Source organism: Calidris pugnax, unplaced genomic scaffold, assembly GCF_001431845.1.
Source record: "Calidris pugnax isolate Ruff unplaced genomic scaffold, ASM143184v1 scaffold103, whole genome shotgun sequence".
Taxonomy (NCBI): domain Eukaryota; kingdom Metazoa; phylum Chordata; class Aves; order Charadriiformes; family Scolopacidae; genus Calidris; species Calidris pugnax.
The window spans coordinates 4,679,986-4,698,629 of record NW_015090990.1 but is presented as its reverse complement, the minus strand read 5'-3'; the positions used below and the strand labels follow the sequence as shown (position 1 = coordinate 4,698,629).

The following is an 18,644-nucleotide window of genomic DNA, read 5'->3' as shown; positions in this document are numbered from 1 at the left end:
TATCAAGCCTAAAACATCTCACCTCTTGTTCCTTTTCTTTTTCCCTCTCTCATGGCAGAGCACTGTCCTATTCCCTTTCCTTTCACAAATTAAAGTTCTTAACTGCAATCCTTACCTTCCTCATTGTTTAATACCTAGTGACACTAGCAAGTCAGGTGGTCAGTATGTTCTCGGGACTATGATGTTACTGTGTTTTAAATTTCCTGATTAATCTTAGTTGTCAATTATTTTTTTAATCAACATATTGTGTTTCAGTTCCCAAGACATAGCTTGACTTCTATTTATAGATTTTTGCCAAGTGGGTTTTTCCTTCGGGCATTTCTCTATCTTTTTGGGGGACAGGATTGTTTTAAACTTCTCGTCAGCCATTTTTACTTGAGCCTGATGAAATATTAGCTCCGACTTACCTAAAGGTAAACTAGTGGACATTTTGGTGGGGAAGATCACGCATGTAGTCTTTGCAATATCTACTCCTCGCTATCATAGGGTGCACTGTTGCCATGGCAACGGTTTTTTTAACTTGTCTGCAGTCGCACAGGAAACCTATGGCAAGTGGTGTGCTGCAGGCTAACAACATGTTAGCAATACATTAAATGTGTATCTCGCTCACAAAACTCTTCCCCTCTGGACTTGCCCGTTACTTTGCAGCCATAACCCTTGGTAACAATCACAGCCCGGTGCAGAACGGTGTGAGAGCGAGCCCCGTGCTGCTGGATACAGGAACATGCTGCCTGGGGGCTCGGGGGGGAAACAGGGGTGGTTGGTTTTATCTGAAGGACCCCAGACTGTGTCAACAGGAATCAAAGTCAGTTGGCAGCAAATTGTCTTCTAATAAATAGCGCCTTTTTTCTTTTTTCTTTTTTTTTCCCTTCCTTTTCTTTAATTTCAGAGTTCAACAGTAATGGCCAGAGCTGAAAAATTCAAGGAAGTTGAATATCTCCTTATTCATGGAACAGCAGATGGTGAGTTGCAGTTAATTAGACATTTTAGTATTACAGACAGGTTCGCAATTCGACTACTGACAAAACAAAAGCATGAAGGGGCAAGGCTGTTACATTTACGTCAATAAAATAATACTGCTTTCTGCAACTAATTTGTGTTTCAGTCAGCTGTGCTGGGGAGTCTACTGTGTTCATTGCCTTGCTTTTCCCCCTAGAGTACTACAGAAGCAATTTTTTGTTTACCTTTTTCCTCTTCTTCTTCCACTTTTCAGATAATGTTCACTTTCAGCAAGCAGCGCAGATTTCCAAGGCCCTTGTTGATGCTGAAGTGGATTTTCAGGCAATGGTATGGTTCTGTTTTGTTTATCATCACACAAATGGGTTTGTGTTATGAGAATACTAGCAAACGCTCACTGTTGTTAGATATAAATCAATTGCCAGCTTAAATGAAAGTTCACATAGTTGCATTTCATGTTCAGTAACTGATATTTTAATATAATGCACCCATGTATCTTCTGTACTAGGAAAAAAAAAAAGATAAAGCAACTCCTCCTTGTATATGACCCTGTTTACTTAATCTTTTGTTAATTTTTTTTTTATGTCCTCAGACAAACAGCCAGGCCAATCCCAATCTGTGCCTATATGCAAAGTCCAATGAATAGTACCTTACAGATAGGATAGAAAGGTTAACATCACCTAAGTCCAAGATAACCTGTCCTTCACATTTGGGGTTTTTGTTGAACTTGTAGAACAAATAGTTAGTTGCCCCTTCTTGTGCTGTACATGGAAACTCTCAGACTACAGTGCAAGCTCTTTCTTTCCTACCTTCTCCCAGCCCTTGGGGAGCAATGCTGAGGAGGATGAAGTATAGAAGGGAGCCAAGTGCATGGTTGTCCTTCAGCCAAACTGGCAGGGCTTACAGGGTGCAGAGATCAGGCACCACTCTAAACTGAGGAGCTGCATCTGCCCTCCATGTGGCCAAGCCCCGTATTCATTTTGTACTTTTAGCATGAATAGATGGTGTATCCCACACACAAAGCAGGGACAAAAGTATCATTCTTACCTCCATTGTTTCTTTGCCTCCATGCTGAATTAGCCTCATGCTTGGATAATTTTAAACGGCTGCACATTTTTATATCTGTCACGTTTGATCTATATCATTGACATGTAGCTAGAACTAACCTTCTCTCTATTTTTCTTCCCCACAGTGGTATACTGACAAAGACCACGCCATCAGTGGTCAAGCACATAAGCATATTTATACCCATATGAGCCACTTCATAAAGCAGTGTTTCTCACTGCAGTAGCACCAGCAGTTTGGTTGTTCGTGGTGGAACTTCTCCAGAAAACGCTGTAGCTCATGCACACTGAGCCAGTAACAACTTTTATGAATCAAGATGAGATGAGGGTCAACTCTCAAGATACCTGTGTACACAATGAAATACTAATCTTCATAAGGATTTCTGTTGCCAAGCAACTATTGCAATTTTATTGATTGTGTTTAATCAGGTCTTAACATCCCCAGAATGTAGGTGTGTTGCAGACTTCTAGAAAGCAGGGTACTTGATTGAATCAGTAGCTTTTGATATGTCAGTCTAAAAGAAAACCAGCCCCATTTCTGTATAAGGATAATGAATGATGAAAATGTCACAGAGCAACCAACATGGAGATCAGCTGAGGAATTAAAATAATAATGTTCCCAGCAAAAAAATAAAATGAATGCTGTGATCATTTCTGTGAAAATACTGATAAAACTTTAAACAGATTTTGCAGAAATTACATAATGTTTGATCAATTACTATTTTAGAAAGGATATCAGAAATGCTGCAATGTTAATACTTTCTATGCAGAATGAAACACTTTGTTTACTGTAAATCCTTCAGTTGATATTTTCTCTGCAATCTTTTGGATTATAGTTGTAGAAGCCTTGTAAGGAAAGTACGTAACCAGCTTTCACCAAAGATTTTGAATGCTACCTAGTCAAACCAATGGCACTGAAATTCTTTGTTTCCTATCATAGTACTGTGATTTTTACTTCCCTTACAGTCAAAAAAGGCTGCTGCTGTGGGAATCTGCACTGGTAAAATCTTACCTGGAAACTCGAGCAACCCACTGTTTTCTCTACAGGACAGAAAAGCTTCTTTTTTCTTTTTTTTTTTTTTTGTTAAGAATTTTCCTATTTACTGATGAATGGGATATATTCCTTGCACTCAAAACATTACTATGCAAACTAGCAGTTTAAAGCAAGGACTGGTCTGTAGCTGTCATGTGAACATACTATTTAGCAAACCTGCTTTTCCTTGCAGCCTACCAGTAAACTTATGCTTTACCTTCCAGGTAGGCTTCTCCAGCTGAAGATAAGTTTTCTTAATTTCACAGAGATAGAAAAGATGCAACCCACTTGTACTACAAACTGTGCTGCTTTAAAAAAATAAAGACATTAAATTATGAAAAGAAGTGTAATAGGTATCATTGAAAATGTTGCTTGAGAAACAAACTCCTGGAATTTTACAAAAATCCATTAATTTTGAGAGGGACTTAACAGTGACATTTCTGCTTGTGTTTAATGGTATCATGTAACGGAGTGTGACATGCTTATCTAACACCTAGCTTCTTGATACTGGATCCCAGCATGTGATGATGTATGTATTGTGGGTTATTAGTGGCATTAGGTGTGAATGTAGAAGTACTCACACAGACAGTTAAAGCAAGGGGGACAGGGGGGAGAATGGCAAGACAGTTTGTGCAGCTTGTCCTTTGTGAGAAAAAGAAGGGGGCCTGAGGTGGAATATAAGGTTTTGGTTTCAAAAACAAACTTATTTTCACAAAGTAAGTTTTTTTTTGGGAAACAAAACTGGAGATGGGTATTACAAACATAATTTTGGGCTATATGTTAGTTAGAACCAAATATTAGTGGTTCTAACATAGACTGCCATCACTGTTGAACTTCTATAGCATGCAGGCTGTCAGTTGTCTCCAACAGGTTATAAAATCCACATCTGTAATTCTTTTGACTCAAGGGAAATAAATATAAATCAGTAGAAAGGTAGATCACAGCGATGCAGATGATAGGTAATAAAAAAGATTATGAACTTCTGGATGGCTTGTGTGTGCAAGGGCCAAATAGTTGTTAGGGTGTTTTTTTTTAAATGTTATCACTCACAATATCATGTAGACAAAAAACATATTTCTGTAATCCCAAAACTACATTAACTAAGCCTTCATACATACTAAAGAACTGCAGTTACTCCTTTAGTGTAATCAGAGAAGCGTTAAAAAAATCCTTTTAAATAAAACTAAAAATTACATGGTCTGGGTAAGTGTTAAGTAAAGATGCAGTTCTGTGTATCTGACCTACCTTACTGATGCTCACACCTCACTGGGAAACTCTTCTGTTTCAACATATTTAAAACATAGTCCTGTTTTAACTGTCTTACTTGAAAGGCATAAAAAAGTCCAGTGCTAAGTATCTTGTATTTCTTTGTCTAGAAAGCAACTTCTAAGATAACGCTGTGAATAGAGCATAATGCAACTTTTGAAACAAAAAAAAATAATATGTAACTGTCCTAATAAATATCAGTGTCTAATTTTCTCTCTGGTAGATATCCCTCAGCTCCAAAAATAATGTAGATGATAGAGCTGCCTCAGGGAACCAACAACTTAACTTGAAATGCATGAACACAAGTAAATATCTAGAGCTGAGGCAACAGAAGCAAGCCAGCTCCTTGCACGTGTGTGTGCTAGAGTTAGGTGCCTACCACTTACCTTTTTTGTCTGGATTTTTTTCCATGTGAAATGGATACTTAAGTTTGCTGTACAATACACGTCCTGTAAAATCCTCACAGAAGCAGCTGAAGCCTGAGGTGTTACTGTTACCATTCTCAGGCTGGGAGGCTTCCAGTCTTTGCTTTAAAAAAATAGGTGAAGAAGCTCAAACAGATTAAATAAGATGGAGTTAGTACTTTAAGTATGGGGGCTTGGCAGTAGTACTAGGCTTTAAGGCCTGTAAGTTTTTCAGTAGCAGAAGCTCCCACACTAGGCAGCTAAGCCGCTGTTCTACAATTAGACACTTTAAATATTGGAGCATTGAGGAATTTTAAATTTTATGACCTTACCTCTGTAAAAAGATTGTAAAAATTGATCTGTAGAAAGACCCAACTACTGCTGCCTGGTCCACATCATCTCTCTCAGGAGCAGGGGGAACCAACTTGCGACCACTAAATCAGAATTTAATTCCCACTGTCTTCCTGGAACAGGGGGTTTATGTGCCATCCCTGAGGGCACATGCAATGTTAGAGTCACACCAAGTACAACGTCATCAACTACACACCACCAGGCAACACTGACAGCACAGCATGTTTCACTGAGATTCCACTTGGAAATGGAGCAGGACTGGGCTCTGCAATTCATTGGTTTGTGAGGCATATTCAGGTGTCAGGTAGACATTTAAAATACTGTACCATATTGCATGCTTGTTCTGGGTGTAAAAATAAAATTGAAAATTAGTTAGGATAAATATTTATTTTCACATAACATTTCTTAATTGTGAAAAACACAATAGTCTATTCACATGTACACATAAACTTTTGTAATAAATTACATCCAAGAAATTGAGTAATTTTGACCAGGAATATGAAATTAGAAGTAAATATAGCACTACATTTGCTTTATATTGTGTGTGATTTCAGAATGTTAAGATTAACATTGGAATAGCATTTAAATTCACACAAGAACAGAGTGACTGTTTTAAAATAAAACCACTCTGAAATACTGAACAGAAATACAGAATGCCATTGAATACACTGATTCCTTAATATTCTAAGAGTTGGTCAAGTAAAACTAATACATTTTGATTGTATACATTATCTGTAACAAAGTCAGCAACATATTAAAACACCACCAGGCTGCTTTCGCAACAAACCAGTATTGAACTTCTATACTAACCTTAAAACAATTGGAATCTTATAATTTATCATCAAGTACACAAAACAAAGCATTTTACCTTAATGCATCAGCATTTTTTTTCCTAAATTTACAAATACAAACATTGAATTAAATGTAAATCCTTCTTTGTGTCCATTAGATTATTGTTTTTTTCTCCATAAAAATGGCCTTTTATGGGCTTTGATAATGCTAACTCAAATTTAGAACAGAGACCCTATTAGTTTGCAGCAAAATGCAATTATCTTTTATGGCTAAAGTAGTAAAACACACACACTCACACCCACAAAAACATTAGATGGACTATTTTAAATGTGCTGGATATGAAAAGTTGTTCACATGAAGTCTATGGAAAGTTTATAGTATTTTGGAAAGCTGGGGAATGTTAGAGCCCTGTAGATCAGTTGTTAGATTACAAGACTAATTCTTATTTGTAGCATTCAAAGTAATAGCGTAATAATGAGAGTTAGCATTCATTTAATCATTTAAAAATTTATCTTAAAAAAAATAAAAATCAGTGAATTGCAACTAAAACAATAAAACTTTTCCTCCGCATCTCTATTAATTCAATACCTAATCTCGCAGTCCTTGTTTACATAAAAGAACAGCTTGAAGGATCAGGCAGTAACAAAATCCATTATGAAAAATGTCTTTGTAATGGCTTACTGCATTTTACTTTGCAGTGTTGTTTTTATCTTTTAATAAATACGTACTTGATGGGATAGTGAAGAGCTGTAGCAAAACCAACAGCAGGATACCCATTTAGGTATTACACACAATTACTCTCTGAAATTAAGAGGTTTACGGTTGTTAGTAGAGAGAGGACAATATAAATATGCCCTTTAACTAGCTGTATTTTAGGCAATAAAGAGAGAATCATTGGGCAGGTGATATAACTGCATGTGAAGTATAGTTTGTATTTACAAAATTTTCCCTATTATAAAATAATGGCTTGATTAATGACATAATGCAGTTGTTTGGCCTACCACAGCAACATTCATACAACGCAAGATAAGATACCAAAATCACAGATTGCATTTTAAGAAATACTGTACCCATGTTTCACATGAAAGGATGTGGTGGTGTTTTTCAACTAAGGTGAGAGAATGTTTTAATATATATTTTTAATATATATTTAATATATATATGAGACTATGTTCCAGTTACATACAAATTTGAATATTAAATACACTGTATTAAATCAAGGAAAACTTCACAAATACAGAATCTGACCCTGAAACCCTCATTGCAAAAGTAATCCATGACTTCAAAAGGACAGCTTGAGGAGGAAAGGATTATCCTTGTTAGTTTGTTCACAGGGTCAGATCAGTTGTTACTTTAAAAAATTTAATGTTTGCCTGTCAGTTTGGGTCTCCTGAAATCATTTACTTGAGTTAGGTGATTTAAAAAAACAAAAAATCGGAACAAGTGTTTTCAAGTTCATCTTGAATGAAGATTATTAAGTATTCTCACACAGAAAAAGTAGCAAAATACAGTACAAACCTATTAAGAAGAAAGTTGAATTTGAAAGTAACTTTGCTTGTTAAATTTATGATATGAATACTGATAAATGGCCAGTATCAGCAAAGAACATGAAGTTTTTTTGCATTGGCTACCGCAGACTTCTACACAGATACTAGACAATGTAGACATTTAGACAAGGTGAAATGAGACAAATATTGCACTACGTTACCTGTGCTAGTTTGAGATGAAAGACAAAAGTTACAAGGTCAAATAATTTCTATTTAGTGGTTGTGGCACTCCTTTCATTCGTTTGTAAAAAAATTAATTGAAGAACAAGTCATAGACAAGTCTCCCGGTCAACACCTTTCCCTGAGTCAGCTTTCTTCTCTGTTCTGATTTCAGCACTAGGAAAAGAAGGAAAAAAAAAGTTAACAGCAGCACCATCATATATATTAATGATCTACCTGAAAACCAACACTGCACTGATATTTTAATTGATTTTTCATGCTGCATAGCACAAACTGGGAAGCAAGTGAAAGTTTCAGTGCTGAATGGTACAGAAGACATCAGCCAGCATTTCAGTGATGAGATAGGTAGAGAACTTAAGACGTACAGACAGACACGTCAGCCAGCATGCAAGCAAAGATAGCCACCTTTTTTTTTTTAGCAAATAAAGCTGTTAATTAAGTAATGGTAATGGTACAGTTCTCAGACAAAACCGGCATTTTCTTAAATGACACAAACAAGAGGTTACAGTATTTCCTGTCTTTAAAATGTATGGTGTTGCCCAACGTAAGTTTAGAAGGAATGTTTCTGAACTAGAGCAGTGCAAGCCAATTTCCAAATGTAATATTTGGCTTTCAGTCTTGACTGGGGAGAACAGGAGAAGGCTGGGGTGGTGGGGAGTGACAATATTCCCCATTTGGAGCTTAATACATACTTCTTCATGTATAGATTATACAGAAATAACTTTTTTTTTTAATAAAAAAAAAAGCCTCAAGATCACACAGAAGCCTCATCACTAAGAACTCTGAAGCAGAGTTCAAATGTGGATTCAGCTTTTTTTCCAGTTAAAACAGAAAGCAATGTCTGTGCAAAGCAGATGACTTTTTTTGTGTGTGTGAATACAGTCCTAATTTAAAACAGCATAAATAAATAAAAAGTCATGTTCTTGCAATGAGTTTCAGTCACACTACGAAAATGCAAAGAGGCTTCCACAACACAGGCAAACCAAGCCTTCAACAAAGAGTGGCAGGGTATCTAAAAAAAAAAAAAAGATGGTTCTGAGGACAAACCTGTATGAAGCACATAACCTACCAGGTTTCATGGGAATAATTCCTTAACTAGAATGAATGAGAAATAGGCTGAGTTACACAAGGCTTAAAGAAAGCAGGATCAATTCTCAAATTCTTAAGGTGATTCATGCACAATTTTACAATCATCTGACATTTATCTTCACATAAAAATTGCTTTAAGGATACAATTCAGTTCAGCCAAAGCTTACTTCTATGCCTATGGCAGCTTCCAGAGGTGTTAATGGAAATAGCTAAAGAATACCAACTTCTGCCACTTCAACTGCCAAATCTGTCACCTTCTGTAGAACAGTGATAGAATTGGGTATGTTACACTTCCTGCACACAAAGGGTATGCAAACAAATTCCTGGGGGGTGAATTTAAAGTGCAGCAGTACAGCAGGCAGAGAGTTACCTGTGCTTAGTAAAATCAAACACTGAGGATGTGTTGTGTGCCTTACAGTCTATAATATTTCCACGTTTTAGGTGCCTCTGTGATACCAGGAAAGTCTTCCTTCTATTTAGGATTCACATCTCTGAGCATCTCCTGCAGATGTGGGCTTTAATGCCTTGAAAAATTTGGGAAAAAAAAAAAAAAGGACAAGTCCAGTCTTTTACTAGTAAAACACTTAACTGCTGGATCTGTAAGGGACTTAGAGCTCTCTTCCTACCAAGGAAGTGGTCTAACAGGCCTGAAAAGGGAGGTTTGGGATGTGAGATTTGCATATCTTCAGGTAGTGAAGGGAACTCACACCATCTATGAAGTGATAGATACCTCTTTCTCCACTACTTTAATTGACCAGCTAGGACTACCTTCTTACATGGTCAGATCTTCTGCACGTGTTTTGAAATTGCTATCTGAAGGACTTAATATTGTTAGGAAAGACAGAGGAATATTTAATTACGTGTACCAAAGAGGGCTATGTTTCAGATAGGTGCCTTGGTAGTCAGTTCTACGAAGACAGGCTCAAAAGCCGATCTCTGGGTCCCTAGGAATTTTAATAATGAAAAATTAAGGTTGGAAATTTGTAAAGCTCAGGTACCTCTACAGTTAGGCAACAGTTGACTAAGTAAATCTCATGTAGGTCCCCTTATCAGACACTTAAATACTATATAATGAGTCTTAAATATTAATATGAGTCTGGGATGCAAGAACTGTCACACACTATTCTACTTCACAGAGCCAGGGGCAGGGCAGATTTTATGACAGATACTACCCATGCATCAGGCTGAGAAGTCATTTGTATAAACTTCTCCTGTCTAAAATCTCTTTGGAGAGGATCTTGGTTTATTATTGGCCAGTCTTTCATTGGCCAAGTCAACTCGGTATTTAATTAGTACAAAAAACTTCCAGATTTTATGTATTCCAGAAATCTCCCTATATTGTTAATTGACCAGTGCCTTACATAAAAGGCATTACATGAAATCATAGTACAGTATCACAATTAAATTATCACCATTCAATAATATTTTCGGATATGAGTAAGAAAGTGGACCTGACAACAGGAAAAGGAATATTAAACACTTCTGTAGTTGAACTTCAAAAGGTGTCAGTAAAATTAGTTTCAAATCAACGTGTTTTTTCCCCACAAGGGTAAGGGGAACTCTGTAACTTCATACTGGTGATCTTGATCATTTGTGAAAATTATCCTTACAACTGCTACTATTCCAAGCTTTCTTTTTTCTCAGTACTCACCTAGGATTGAATTAGATCTTCATGTAATGATACATGCATTTAGGGATGTGTTTCTTTAGCTCTGTCTCTAGTATTATTTAAGATTATTTAAGGTTGCTGTTGTCTGTGGTGTTGCTTATCAGAAAGCAAGCCTTCCAGGTTTAAAGGTTTTTCAATCTACTGTCTGCGAATCTGAGACAAGCTAGAGCGCATGAAAAAGCAGGATTCCAGATTCTGCAAGAGGTTGCTGCTTTACAACAGGATGCTCATACCTAAAAGCATAAAACCTGTGATACCTTAGTTTCTTTTCACTCGAGTCTTTGTTTTCATGAGCAAAGAATAGATTGAAAATGAGCTCATAAGAAAATGAGTTTCTATTTTAAAACAGTGGAAAGGTCAAATCATCTTTTACCAGTGTTGTCTGAGCCACAGTCTGAGTTCTGTGTGGATGCTCTTTGCTCAAAGGATCTTTCAGGTAAAAACAGTACATGTTAACATGACCTATCATACCATCAAAGAAAGCAACATCCACCAGAAAAACTACAACTACTGCATACCCAGTGGCTGTGAATGTACCACATCAATTTCTTCTCTTTCTCCAGGCTTTCAGAGCCTGGACAGCAGAGACACATAAGGTAAGAAATCCCTACTGTCCATCCTTCTCCCATGTACCACACTGATTCACAGTGACGGGATCCTTTTCAGCCCACGCGCAGGGTGGAAAGCAAATCAGAACTACACTGCTGTTGTGACTGTCAGAGCACTGAAATGATCGCATTGGTGGGCTGCTCCACGGGTGTCTGAAATGAAGACTCTCTGGTCATCACCTGCTGACCTTGTTAATGCTGTTTAGGGAAAGGAACAACACTGAAAGGCAGCATGCCCTTTTGGGGTGACAAAATTAAAAAATGCATTTCAGCGCACATTTTTTTCCTCTCACTGCATCTTTTCACCATAAAATAATTGCCAGCTGTTTCAAACATGGTGCTTATTTTGAAAACTAAATTCAGAAATGGGCAGAATATAATTTTATATTTTGAAAAGTCAAAGAATTAATGAGGAAAAAAAGGAATAAATTCCATTTAACATTTAAGTATAGTACATCTACAGTTTCTATTTTTAATACACAATAAATTTAAAATTTTAATATTAAGGATTTCGATGAAGACATTTTACATTCCTATTTGAAATTTCTTTTCATTCTGTCTCCCCAAAAATTAGACAAATCATTTGGGTTCCTAGGTGACACCATTTTGAATTGGAAAATACAATCAAGGAAAAGGTTGAGGGACAGGGTCTTACCTTTAGGGAATCAGCATCTAGAGTGATTAGGAAGGGGAGCTTATGACAAAAATGTGATATAAAACAATTAAGTAGAAAATAGTTAAATTTAAAACTCATGGAAACACAGGAAAATCTCTCTTAGAATCACACTGTGCTTGTATTGAAAATTATCTTAGTCCCATAATAATTGTAGCACAGACAGAACATTGTTGCTTCATTTTACATTTGTCTGGATAGAATTTAAAAGTATTTAACTGTTTTGTGTACAAGTGAAGTAAGCAGAAAAATGAAAAGAAGTGATGGATTTTAGTCCAAATATTAGTAGATTGCATTCAGAGTACTGGGCTCTTCATATAGTCATTTTCAAGGCAGTGATGACCACTTCTTTTTCAAGAGGAAAGAACAAAAGCAAGCAGAACAAACACAACAGCTGTTGTGCAATATCCAGGTGTAGGCTGGTGGTTCATTACACAAGCATCATGCTCAACTTCATTTTTCCACTGTAGCATAATTAAGTAGCATGCAAATATTTGCCTTTTTTTTTTTTTTTAAATAAATGTACATAGTGAATTCGTGTTTTGAGCTCAAAATATGACTGGACATAAATAAAAAGAAACCTCAAGAAATAAAACTGCAAGATGCTAGAAATCTTTCTAATCCCTAGCAAAATATTCTAATATTTGTTTGACACCAGTATATAAAGCATAATGTAGTAAAAAAAAATTAAAACCTTTTCGAAGGAAAGCTTGACTCCTTATCTTTTGCATTCTCTGAGGTTATCAACAATGTCTTCCACACAGCAGTTTTCGCCATTTCATCAGAAATGTTTATCACAGATGGGTCATCTCTAGGCAAGAATAAAAGTAAATACAATAAAACAATGATCAAACAGTCGTTGTTACTTATTAACTCTAAAATTGTCCCTGAAACCTGATAGTGATGACAATAAATGACGGCAATTTAAGTTAAGAAATTATGTTAAACTTCAAAAATCCTGAACAATGACTTAGTCTCTTTAAAATCTTAGCACTTTTTTAGCATTTTCCTCCTCCAACAGCAATTAATCACAGTAACATCAATAAAATATATTGTTTCACTCCCAAATAATAGACAGAGAAAAATGAGGAACTGTGAAATTAAATATTGCCCAAGATCTCAGAGGATGCCAGTGGCATAGTTGGATTAAACAAGAATCCCAAGAGTTCCTAACAGTTCTTAAAGTACTTATGCTCTGAAACTCTACCTGCTTTTACAATGGTTTTCAAAGCAATCAAAAAGTCAAAGATTTAAGAGATCTAATAAAAATGCCCCAATTAAACAAGTTAACCAGGAGCTTTAGTCAGCACTTCATGGGCATTATGTCCTTAACTTTACCTGACTGCTCCAAATATGTATTTACACACTTAAGAATAATAAAGTCTTAAATGTTTTAAGGGCCTGCCTGTATATAATTCCTGACTTCATGCTTTTGCGTATGGCTTGACATTCAGTAAGCTTTCAGTAAACTTGTTTTCACAATGTTTTGGGGAACCACTTGATCAACCAATGTCTTGACTCTTCTTTTGAGCTGTAGGACTCTTATTCTTACAGTACAGAAAGTCAGTTATTATCCAAGTAACTACCTAAGTAAACACGCTATAGATCAATACAGATCACACCTCAAGATAAATTAAGGTAAGTATTGCTAATTTAAAATAGAACAAAAAAGTATGGACAAAAGAAGAAAAAAAACAGAGCATTAGAAGTGTGATGAATCAAAAGTAAGAAATAGGCTTAGTAACACAGACAGTTATTTGCCTTAGAGTAATTTCATGTTAAAATACAAGAGGAGGCGACTCTGGGATAATGTTCCTATGAACACAGCATTAACACAGAGGTTACTATCAGCAGATATTTCAAACCTCTATTAAGAACTTTCTTTCTGAAAACTGTAAATGAGAGTCGTTATGATCTGGCCACGTGTATTATCACTATCTATAACATAGGTCTTCATACTTAAGTATGAAACCCCGCATTATGCCTTTCTACCCTGTACAGTTCTTGAGTCACTTATTCTCTCATGTAGATAGGATTTTAATGAGAGTGTTTTAAAATGTAACACTGTAACAACCTAGTTTTTTCTGGGTTGTGTTCAAAACCCATCCTGGCTCCCTACCAGCATCAGGATGAACTGTTTGGCCTACTCTACGTCTTCCTTTTGTTCTGTACCTGTCAGAGGCCAAGGTTCATTACGAATGGCCTGATCCTGCAGCCTGGCCCAATGGAAAACTTCAGCTCCTTTTCCCGGGGACTGTGAGATCAAGTGGAAAGACTAGAAAAGGGCTGAGCTTTTAAATGCTGCAGTATATGGTTCCGTTCACCTATCTGTACCCTACTACCAGACAAACATCCTCCTGACATTCAGTAAGCATTAAGAATAAATATTGTGGCATGTTTATTTTATTTGTGTAATTGCAACTCACCTAAAAGAGGAAAGGTATATTTTACCTGTAATGTCCTTCTAGTGGTAACTGAACAGTCCCTTCCTCTTCCATTGCTAACATACTTTGCTCTTCCTAGAAGGAAGGAATTCAGACATGAGACAGGATATGATGTTGCAAAAAGTGAAATTTATATACTTTAATCCTTTTTCCCCTTTTAAGTATTTATTTGAAGTCCTTAAAGATACTTTTCAACTCTTAATTTAAATATTTGTCATTTAAAACTCTCTATTTTAAAAGAGATATCTTCACTTGATGTTATTTTTCAATACCAAGTAGAAGAGACTTTTGTAATAATAAAGAAAGAGAAAAATTAGTAACACTGAATGAGCAACTGTATGGTGGATTTTAAATATGAGGCATAACAGGATATATACATTGCAATGTTAACATGCAAAAATTAGGGAAGCCAAATTTAAGTTTGCAGTCACAGTTTTAATACTGATAAAGTCTTGTTGCAATGAAGGGTAGTGAAACAAGAAATCAAAATTAGTTTTCACTTTATCAGGGAAAAAACTTCTGTGAGTAAAAGGAGTGAAGAGATATCTACCAAAAATCAAGTCAAGTATTTACAGACTTCAAAAATCTATCTTAGGGGGAGGGGAGAACAAAACAACACCCCTCAAGGACCAAAAGTCTCAGTCTTTCAGACACCAGCTCAAGGCTCCACGGGAGGATTCTCAAGGCTTACACCCCTGTTAGGTCAGGAGAACCACAGCCAGGAGGTTAATGTGCCTTCACATGAACGTAACCATCAAATCCTGCCCTAAACTGTTGCACTGTGTGTATGAGCATGACACCCAGAGACCTCTACGTCTGTCTTCGCTTCATTTGATGGCTTTGTAACAGTTTACCCCGGTGCCTGTTTGAAAGCATGAGCTGCCCCCCCCAAAAAGAGCTTAGCATTTTCTGGCAGATCACCCAAAACCCCACGTGCATAACACACATTGATAAGTTGGCATTATTTGGAAGAGCCAGTACAATTTTCTAAAGTAGCAGAATTTAAGTCCTCTCTGCACAGAAATTTGTTTCTTCTCTGTTCTAGCATTACAACTATTTTAAAAGTTGCAACATTTTTTTCTCCAAATGGGAGAAGCCACTTGTTCATTCCTGCCTCGGAAAGACTTAATTGATTAACATAGAGGAGGCTTCCAAAGGAGGTCTGTGAGAAGGCATATATAATATCCACTATAAATGTACAAAGCCTTGGAAAAACATGGCCTAAAAATATAAAAACAACTTAAGTGATGAAATTAGGATCCAATCAAATAAGTTTCAGATCTTGACAACTATATTTCTGAATATTCTTGTGGGTAGAATACTTCTATTTTTAAAAGCCGTGTGATAGCAACTCTCCAATTAATTCCTTAGGCTACATGTCAGAAGTTTTATTACTAGTTAATTTTATCATTTCCAGGCTTCACAGCTTCATAAGTTTTTGACAGTTGAACAGTTTTAATAATAGCTCCAAATATTTAGAAATGCCAAAATATGTAAAAATAACCTCTCAAAATAGACAGTGAATGAAATAAAGTAACACCAGTAGATTTTCCCAGTTTTGTTTTCTGATGCCATCCTATCAAGCATGGGAAGGAAAGTGACATATAACCAAAACATAAGGATAACAAGGAATTCTTTCCAATAACCAGATCCACAAGAAGAGAGCTACCTTGGTTACTTTTGGTTACTCTGAATTGTGATGACAACAGATACTGTCATGAAACAACTCTCTGGTCTGCTTCGATTCCAGGGCAAAAACAATGACTCATGTATTTTAATTTCAGCCTGGCAGTTTTACAGGCACATACTAAATAGTAAATAATCATCATTAAGTTTATCACCTAGGTAAAACCTTTCCCTAAAAAGATATTCTACGAAAGTTTGTTGAATGTATCAAAGAAAAGAAAGTTACAGGTAAGGCAGTGAGTTGCCAAAGGTCACGGAAGAATCCTAAAGGCAGAGAAATCTAGTTTTCACAGTTATATGTTCACATTATTAGCTCATGTCCTATTTCCACAAATAGACTTACTAATAGGAATCCTTACACACACCACTTCACTGGTCTCAGATCACATCTCAGGGCATCCCCCAAGGATAAATTGCTGATTTATGCACTCACATTGTATAGTTTTTGCAGTACCCTTGTACCACCAAAAGGTTATGTCTCACAGGTCCTGGGCTTTTGCAGAAGTTTTCACAGCATCCTAGAGGTCATATGTACAACTGTCCCCAGAGCACTGCTGCCTAGAAGTGACCACAGTATGCCAAGACCATGTGGCATCATCTGCAGCTTCACCTCCCACTGCCACTCCAGCCTCACACCATGCTACTGTTCAAAGGTGCTGGCACAGGACACAATTCCCATGTAAAATAACCTGGCATCAACATATTCTGCCTACTGCTCCTGCAGGTAGTGCTTCTCCAATGAGACTCGCCCCTCACTTATTTAGGCCAAGTACTGATGTTCCCTAACAGTTGACATTGATCAGGTGGCTGATACCAGGCACAAAGGGCAAAGACCTTAATCCCTTACACATCAAGTTACTTTATATTCCCACAGTTTTATATGACATTCAAACAAGCAACTCATGAAGCAGCAGCTAGATGAAAATGCTATCAAACAAATGCAAAACTGGTTAGAAATCTACCATCAGAAAGATATGTGCTTCACTGTCAAAATAGAGGAACATTATGAGTGGAAATGTGCAAGAATCTGTCCTGTATCAAGTTTCTAAGAAATTATATGAAATCCATATTCATTGAAAGATGATTAGGAGCTTGGAACATCTCTCTTATGAGGAAAGGCTGAGGGACTTGGGTCTTTTTAGTCTGGAGACGAGAAGACTGAGGGGGGATCTGATCAACACCTTATAAATTCTTAAAGGGTGGGTGTCAAGAGGATGGGGCAACTCTATTTTCAGTGGTGCCCAATGACAGGACAAGAAGAAATGGGCACAAACTTGAACATAAGAAGTTCCATCTAAACATGAGGAGGAACTTCTTTACTTTGAGGGCAGCAGAGCCCTGGAACAGGCTGCCCAGAGAGGTGGTGGAGTCTCCTTCCCTGGAGACATTCAAAACCTGCCTGGACACGTTCCTGTGCAACCTGCTCTAGGTGGACCTGCTTTGGCAGGGGGGTTGGACTAAATTACTTCCAGAGGTCCCTTTCAACCCCATATTATTCTATGATTCTGTGAAAGGAGAGGAGGAGTCCAGATCTGAAAGAGTCAAGTGGGTGATAGTGCCACAGGCTGTAAGTAAAAGTCTGAGGATTTAGTTAAGAGGGGTAGGCAGTGTCACTGACCTTTTCATTAGAAAGTGGAAGTAAATTGCTCCTGCTGCAGCAGAAACCACTCTGCTGGCCCAGACTGTAAAAGAGATACTGCACAGGGATATGACACTGCTGAGCATGGAGGGCACAAGGTGATGGCTTGTGACCTAGGTATGGCTCAGGTCCCACTGGGACACGCCATGCCCCTTAAATTCTGCAGTGCTCTCCTCAGCATCTCCAGCAGGGATGAGACCAGTCCCAACACAGCATCAAACTGCCCCTGACATCTGAGAGCTTTCCTACAGACACAGGTTCATCCCTGCACGTCACCTGAGTGGATCTCAGGAGCAATCCCAGGAGCACTGATGACACTATGTTATGTGACAGTATGGCAGCATAAGAATCTACATCTAATAAACATCCCCACCTAAACCTATTAAGTTTGTAACCTCAAAAGGACTTATGTAAAATATTGAATATATTACAGTTTGGATACTCTTAACAAGCCTGCATGTTGCATGGAATATGTCTTATTTACAGAATTTTCTCTAAATGTCTGAAGGAGAAATTGATGCAGTGCTACACACCAAAAAAAAAACCCCAAACTGAAACCATGACCCACCTCTTTCTCAGCATCTTCCAGTTTCTTTTTCTTGCTCTCAGGCATCAAATCATCTAACCAACTGAGCTCCCGCTTAGTAAAAAAGAAATCCATGAGTTTTCGGACAAATACCAATGCTAGGACCTGTACAGATATTAATTCAAAGAATTAGGAAATTAAGCAAGTAAATATAACAAATATACTTTGTAGAGAAATACTTTCAGAAGGTAACACAGTTAACAATTAGAATTTTACCCTTTAATTTGGTTAGGCCAACAGCTATTGTTCAGATGAGGTATGGCTTGGAGCATTTAACAATCACTGAGGTCAGTAGGTATCTTTTCTTTTCAATTAGTGAAATAATCAGAGAGAAGTTACTTAAGCAGCAGAACAGATTTTACTGATAGTTCTGTGCCTTGCCAGAAATAAAAGTTCCTCAGTGCAATGAACAATCTTCCTTAATAAATTACTGTTCTTTCTGTAAAATGATTAAGCACTACTCTTTAAATAAAAAAATATTTTTTTAAAAAAAAAGAATTTTCCCTAAGAGAATACACAGTTGGGCTATCTACACATACAGTGCAATCTAGACTCAAACTAGAGGTTATATGAAGAATTTTTCCTTACTTAATACAGTATGAATTGTCTTTGAACAGTGAATCAAAGCAATATTGTAATTACCTACCCACAATTAT

General features: G+C 36.9%; 2 protein-coding genes across 6 annotated transcripts in view; one reads left to right on the top strand and one right to left on the bottom strand.

Moving 5' to 3' along the window:
• DPP4 (dipeptidyl-peptidase 4) overlaps positions 1–3,395 on the top strand; it is a 41,341-nt gene extending 37,946 nt beyond the window's left edge. The window contains exons 24-26 of the mRNA XM_014954723.1: positions 890–962; positions 1,214–1,287; positions 2,150–3,395. Coding sequence (XP_014810209.1) covers positions 890–962; positions 1,214–1,287; positions 2,150–2,248 — 246 coding nt within the window. The 3' untranslated portion in view covers positions 2,249–3,395. The remainder of the gene's footprint in view (positions 1–889; positions 963–1,213; positions 1,288–2,149) is intronic.
• Positions 3,396–5,443: 2,048 nt separating this feature from the next.
• The window catches only part of SLC4A10 (solute carrier family 4, sodium bicarbonate transporter, member 10), a 126,541-nt gene continuing 113,340 nt past the window's right edge, over positions 5,444–18,644 (bottom strand). For 3 of the 5 annotated variants that reach the window (XM_014954465.1, XM_014954467.1, XM_014954468.1), the window contains 4 exons: positions 17,971–18,093; positions 14,085–14,152; positions 12,328–12,444; positions 5,444–7,750 (listed from right to left, as the gene is read on the bottom strand). In XM_014954465.1, coding sequence (XP_014809951.1) covers positions 7,684–7,750; positions 12,328–12,444; positions 14,085–14,152; positions 17,971–18,093 — 375 coding nt within the window. In that variant the 3' untranslated portion in view covers positions 5,444–7,683. Of the gene's footprint in view, positions 7,751–8,663; positions 8,690–11,615; positions 11,655–12,327; positions 12,445–14,084; positions 14,153–17,970; positions 18,094–18,644 lie in introns of all 5 variants that reach the window. The other 2 variants (XR_001413393.1, XM_014954469.1) reach the window with 2 other exon arrangements.